This window comes from Elephantulus edwardii, unplaced genomic scaffold (genome assembly GCF_000299155.1).
Source record: "Elephantulus edwardii isolate Elephantulus edwardi_28Jun2011 unplaced genomic scaffold, EleEdw1.0 scaffold00123, whole genome shotgun sequence".
Taxonomy (NCBI): Eukaryota; Metazoa; Chordata; class Mammalia; order Macroscelidea; family Macroscelididae; genus Elephantulus; species Elephantulus edwardii.
Genome location: NW_006399873.1, coordinates 3,769,175 through 3,775,939, shown reverse-complemented (window position 1 = coordinate 3,775,939; position 6,765 = coordinate 3,769,175). Strand labels below are relative to the sequence as shown.

The window sequence follows — 6,765 nt, the reverse complement described above, 5'->3', positions numbered from 1 at the left end:
CAGTGCGATTGGCACAGGACAGAGCAGAGTTTAGGGCTGTTGTACATAGGGTCGCTATGAGTCACAAGCGACTCGAAGGCACATAAAAAAACAACAAAAGTTAATTAAATTAAATTTTCTTAAAAATTTTTAAGGTCGTGTTCTCATTTTTAATATTTTTTTCTTAAATCTTAACTTAGGGAAGATAAATCTACTGGCATTTGTATTCTATGCCTTATAAATTAGGAACACAAACAATATTTTACATAAGCTGAAAAAAAAACTCTTGCCTTGCTTTAAATAGTTCAAAAAATATGATTCTTTTTTAAATTACTATTTTTTATTATTGGTGTTAGGTATAGTTTAGTTTTCCACATCTCAAAGTGAATGTAGCACAACGAATTTAAACTCTGTTCAGTTCTTCACCATCCTCACAATTTCCAACAGTAAAAGCCCATATTTGCAGTCACTGGATCTGTCTATCAATTGGAGAGTCTTCCTCTCTTTTGCCAGTCCTCTACATTTTCCAAGCATGATGTCTTTTTCCAAGGATTGGCCCCTCTTGAGAACATGAGGAATGTCTGAGAGACAAAATTCCACTATCATTACCTCAAAGGAGAGCATTGTTTGCACTTCTTCAAAGCTGATTTGATCTTTTGGCAGTTCATGGTATATTCAATTCCCTTTCACATAAACACAGTTCGAAGGTGTGGATTATTCTCCTATCTTCATTATTCATTGTTTAACTTTAATATATTTATATGTTACTTATATGTAACTGAAAATGCCAGTGTCAAACACATTTTAACCTTAAACTGATATTTTTGTTATCATTATTTTTAAATACATTTTTATTTTATACTGGTTTGCTTACAAAGCTCATATACATTGTTTTTCACCCTGGATCTTTCTTATTTCATTTAACTTTCCATCTCTCTACCCATCAAATTGTGTGACCCTGTTATCACTCTGAAGAGTTCTCTGACAGTAGATTTTCCTAACGCAATTAGTCTTTTGATTTCCTTACTGCTGATGTCAAGAGTGTTGATTATGAAACTAAGCAAACTGAAATTGTTTACAACCTCAATCTCTTCTCCATTTATCATGGTTCTGCCAATTAGGGCAGTGGTGAGAATCTTTTTATTCTTGATGTTGGTGTCTATTCATACTGCAGACAACAGTCCTTGACCTGCAACACCTCAGGTCCTCCTCAGTTTCAGCAAGCAAGGTTGTTTCAACTGCATAATGCATGTTGCTGATGAGTTTTGCTCCAATCTTGATGCTGCATTCCTCCTCATAAAACCCAGTTTTCTAAATAATATATTCCACATGTAGATTGAAAAGGTATGGAGAAAGGATGCATACTTGACACACTTATTTGTTAATTTTGAACCATGCAGTGCTTCCTTGTTCTATTTTGATAACTGCTTCTTGATCTAAGCTTCACATGAACACAATCAAGTGTTATTGGGTTCCTTTTCTTCTCAATATTATCCACAATTTATTGTGATCTGAAAACCCCCTAGAGGGTCAGCTTTGGGTCATTTCCAACTTTACAAGACAAAACAACAGTCATTAAGATGGGGAAAATCTCAAAAAAAATTATTTATATTTTAAATTGTTTCTGTTACTTGGATTATAAAGGAATATATTAGACAAGCCAAAACCACTGCCTTCAAATCATGGTTTGATTGGTTCCAAATCATGTCCACCTTTCATGAGATGTCAAGATTGTATAAGTTTTTAGGAGGGAAGTACTTTTTTTTATTCCAAAAAGCAAATGAATTTTAACTGCCAAAAGTTGACAGTTGCTTAAAATTTATTCCAACTAACTTGATATTGCTCTAAGGGATTAACCTGGGGTCCATAAAAAGAGGCAGTACATGCCTCTTTGTCTAATTTTGATCAGACAAATTTTAATCAATGAACTTACATACAGAGGTTATTAGTATTATTTTAGCATTAGACAGTGAAATGTTAAGTGTCACTGAGGTATAGTTGTCGCAAAGCAGTGTAAATTTTATCTTGGTATCATCAGACTTTGTTATATGTACAAGGTGTTTCCTTTGAGTATTGCATATATGCAAAATATTAAAATTAAAATCTGGGGGTCCCCGAACCGCGGCGGCCCCGAGCTCCCTCTGCTCGGCCATGGCCCCTTCGCCCCCGTGCAGGTCGCTGATGTCGCCGCTGCCCCCTTTTCTGCTGCTGCTCCTCGGTGTCGCACTGCTGGGTGCCCAGGCCCCCGCGGAGCCCGCTGCTGGGAGCCCGGTCCCCGCCCAGAGCCGCCCGTGCGTCCACTGCCACGCATTTGAGTTCATGCAGGGCGCCCTGCAGGACCTGCGGAAGACGGCCTACAGCCTGGACACGCGGACGGAGACCCTTCTGCTGCAGGCCGAACGCCGGGCCCTGTGTGCCTGCTGGCCAGCTGCCCGCTGAGGACCTACAGGCAGGCGCTGTCCCCTCACCAATTAACACCTGGCCCCTCCAAAAAAAAAAAAAAATTAAAATCTAATGAAAATGTGCTGAATGAGTTTTCTCAGTCTTTCACTAGGTTTATTGTTGTTGTTCTTAGGTGCCATCAATTCCAGTAAAACCCATAGCAACCCTATGAACAACCAATCTGAACATTGTCCTAGCCCATGCTAGCCTTACAATATCTGGAACACTCAAGCTCATGATTGTAGACTTTGTTGAAGGTCTTTTATCAACTATTGCTCCACCTTACCAAGCATGATTGTGGTCTTTAAGCTTTGTTGTTCAAAATAGATGCCCTATCCATTGACTAACTGTGCCATGTAAATGGGTGGGAATATTCAAATAGAGTATGCTAGCCTATCCATAAGAGGATTGGTGATTGTCACCTATTCACAAGAGGATTGTCTAGTCTTGTCAATTCAAATGGGGATTGGTTAGTCATGCCATTAAATTAAAAATTCCTTACCTCTAGCCAAGAAGAAAGAAGAGAATGTAATATGGATTGAAGTTCAATATCAAGAAAATAAAGATTTTTCACCACTGGGCCAATTGGAAGCATCTTGATGGATGGTGAAGAACTTGAGATTGTAAACATCTTTAGTTTGCTTGGCTTCACAATCAACACTCTTGGCACCAGCAGCCAGGAAATTAAAAGACATACTGTGTTGGAAAAGTGTGCTGTCAAAGAAGTCTCCAAAGTACTGGAGAGCAAGGATGTCCGTCTGGAAACTAAGATGCACCTGATATAGGTCATAGTCTTTGCAATCACATGTTCTGCATCTGAGAGCGAGACAATGACAAAAGATGATAGAAAGAGAATTGATGCCTTTGAGCTGTGGTGGTAGAAAAGAATATTTAATATACCATAGACTGCTAAGAGAAAGAACAGATTCATCCTGGAGAGGGTTAGGCCATGTTGATCCATGGAGACAAGATTCTGAAGCTTCATGTGATATAATTTGTACATGTTGCAAAGAAGACTCAGTCCTTAGGATCATCATGCTTGGGAAAGTGGAGGGACTATGCAGAAGAGAAATACCCCTGGGTTAAAGGAAGAGCTTCAGTGACTGGAGTAATGGGAGTAGGTGTGTAAGAAACAATAAGATTGGCCCAGGATAGAGCACAGTTTAGCGCTGTGGTACATAGAGTCACTATGAGATGCAGGAGATTCAATGTCACATAACTACAATAACAACAATATGTCCTTTATGTCCAGAGATTCTTACAACTATCAGATCAGAGCAATAGATGCTACAGCCATAGCAGCCACTGCAGCAGAGAACCAGAGATCTGATGTGAGACAGAGTGGGCCTTCAGACTGCTATCCTGTGAAATCATAACTACAGACTTTGTCCAAGTTTGCTGAACAAGTGAAGGTAGGATGGGAAGATCCATAACTGGCAGGACTGAGAGTTTTATGTTACCATCTATTAAAGGTTAATTAAGGTTAAAATGCGCTATAACTTGACTATCACAAATTTCTGTACTTTAAATATGCAGAATTTTCATAGTCCAATAATATGAGGGATTTAAAATAAAGTAGAATGGATTCACAGATGAGGGAGTGATTTGCACCCCACTTCCACTCTGCTGCCAGTACCTGGGATGGTGTGAAGCCCTGTAGAGAGATCAGCCTACCCTTTCGGACTTGAGAATGTCTGACTCTGAACCCCACCTCCCACTGCCACATCGGTCTGTTTGATTTCACAGGTGAGAGAGTGATTGTTTCCTCCCCCATCTCTCACCCCACCAACAGTTTCCAGGTGGGGGCAGAGCCCTGCAGAGAGACAAAAAAAATTTAAGAGATATCACCAATATACAAAATCCTGTGAAGACATTACCTGCTAGTACAAAAATAAACTCAAGGACCTGCAACTGAACTTTCTCACAGAGAGGAGAAGAGAGGTACCTAGGCCTTGAACTGCTGTCTAAGTTTATTTAATGGGATTTCTTAACTTCAAGCGGAAGAGGTCAGGTGGAGCCAGAGTGGATGGCAACAGTCATTGTTCATTGGTAAAATAAGAGGTGAGCACCAATATACAGGTTCTTCACATAACATGGTCATACCCTGTGGCATTATATAGTGACAACTACCTAACATCTGCTAAGACTCACATAATGTCAAGAGAGTGACAATGTGACTCAGTCAGCATGAAAAAAGCAAAATAACCTTTGTCCTTAGAAAGCAGATCCAATAAATACCCCAGATGGAGAGAACAAGAAAAATATGTTGATGTGCATCCATTAAAACAGCTACATAAGAAGATGCAAATGATGGAAGGAACAATGGAAGTCATCAAGAGAGCAACCAAGAGACATATAATGATGAAGAATAACTTGAACAACTATAGGAGAAAATGCAGAAGATGGAAGGAAGAACTGATAGTACAGATAAAGAGGTACAAGAACATAAAATAAATCATCACGAGGCAGAGAAAGTACAGCAAACATAGTACTGGAAGTAGAAGAAAAGCATAAAAATGCAATCCAGACTATTAAGAACAAAATGGCAGAAGTATCCCACACATTGTTAGAACAAAAAATATATAGCTGAAGAGTTGGAACAGAGACTTAGTGAGCTGGAAAACAAGAGCTTCACCTAACACTATGAGAAAAGAAAAAAAGAAGAGAGATGAGATGTAAAGAAAATTAAAAAGCATTAGAATCATGTGGGATGACATGAAAATGAATAACATCTGATTGAAATCTCAGAACAGGGGTGTGATAGGGATGTCTTTGAGAATATTGTGGAAGAAGTTCTTGAAGAAAACTTCCCAGTTACTATGAAGAACAATGAAATCCACATTCAAGAGGACAGTGAACACCAAATGAACTAGACCAAAAAAGAAAAATATCAAGAGGTATCATAATCAAATTCTCCAAATTAAAAGACAAGGATAGAGTACTAAAAAAGTAGTGTGAGCAAAAACAGACATGTAAGCAATTAGATTAAGTTCTGATTTTCAGCAAAACCATGTGAGCTAAAAGACAGTGGGATAGCATATAGAGAAAGTTGAAAGCAAACAAATGCCAGCCTAAAATTTTATACCCAGTTAAGATATCTATTAAATATGAAGGAGAAATTAGATCTTTTGCAGAAAAGAGGGAAGTTTAGGCATATAGAAAATAAGACCAAAACTGCAAGAAATTTTAAGTGCAATAGAGACACCAAAGGAAGGTGGATGGACCTTACCTATTAGTAAGCAGAAATGAGAGGGGGGGAAAAAATTGCAACAAAATAGCAGTGGTAAAACCTGGCCTGACAATAATCACACTTACTGTGAATGGAATAAATGTACCAATTAAGAGTAAAAGAGTAACAGAATGGATTATAAAACAAATCCCATCAATTTGTTGTCTACAAGACACACATAAAAAATGAGGATAAAGACTCAAATCCAAAGGCCAGGGTTGGGTGTGGGGGGAGGGATATACCAAGCAAATGGCAACCACAAAAAAAGAAGGAATGACAACACTAATTCTCTGATAAAATAGACTTCAGAATGAAAACCACCATAAAAGATTAGGAATGGCATTATATACAGATTAAAAGCACAATAGACCAAGAAGACATAGCCTTGGTCAACATTTATGTACCAAATGACAGACTTGCAAAATACAGAAAACAAGAATTGAAGAAAGAAATAGCATCATAATAGTGGTAGACTTTAGAACACCATTAAAACCAAAGGATAGGTAAAAAAGAAAGTTAGCAAAGATGAAAAATATCTACTATACATCAGGCAACTGGACACAGATAATTCAGTTAAGAAATTAGAGAGGTTACATCACAACAAAAATTAAGTTAAATGGATAATATCAGAATACTATGAAGAGTTATACTCTAATTAAAAACCTAGAGGAAATGGATTCCTTTATACCCATGCCCAATCCAAGTTGACCTGAACAGTCAAAGAAAACTTGAACACTTGAATAGACCTATCAAAAATGAGACCACAAAAGAAGAAATTGAACAGGTCATGAAAAAAGACTTTCCCATGAGAAAAGTCCTGACCTAGATGCCTTCAATTCTGCGGGGTCTGGGGTCCGGTGGCTGTCGTGTGAGGTGCCCAACTTCAGCCAGTCAGAGCCGAGCCTCTGTTTTGACCTTTCTGCCGGAAAGGATGTCACATGCTTCTGGCATCTCCGATTACCTGGGAAGATGGGGGGGGGGTTTCCTGCGGGGTCTCATGGCTGTCGTGTAAGGCGCCCAACTACTCATATGCAAATTCAAGCTAAAGCTGAGGAAAATGAAACCAAATCCGAGGCAACCAAAATATGACCTTGAGTCTATCCCACCTGAATTTC

General features: G+C 38.7%; 1 protein-coding gene across 1 annotated transcript; it reads left to right on the top strand.

Moving 5' to 3' along the window:
- The first annotated feature begins 2,130 nt into the window (after window positions 1-2,130).
- On the top strand, window positions 2,131-2,418 carry LOC102870987 (neuropeptide-like protein C4orf48-like). The gene has a single exon (XM_006893122.1). The coding sequence runs from the start codon at window positions 2,131-2,133 to the stop codon at window positions 2,416-2,418; it is 288 nt and encodes a 95-aa protein (XP_006893184.1).
- The last annotated feature ends 4,347 nt before the right edge of the window (window positions 2,419-6,765 follow it).

What these genes read in the sequence shown, in the direction of transcription:
- LOC102870987 (XM_006893122.1), top strand. Translation starts at nt 2,131, where the DNA reads ATGGCCCCTTCGCCCCCGTGCAGGTCGCTGATGTCGCCGCTGCCCCCT.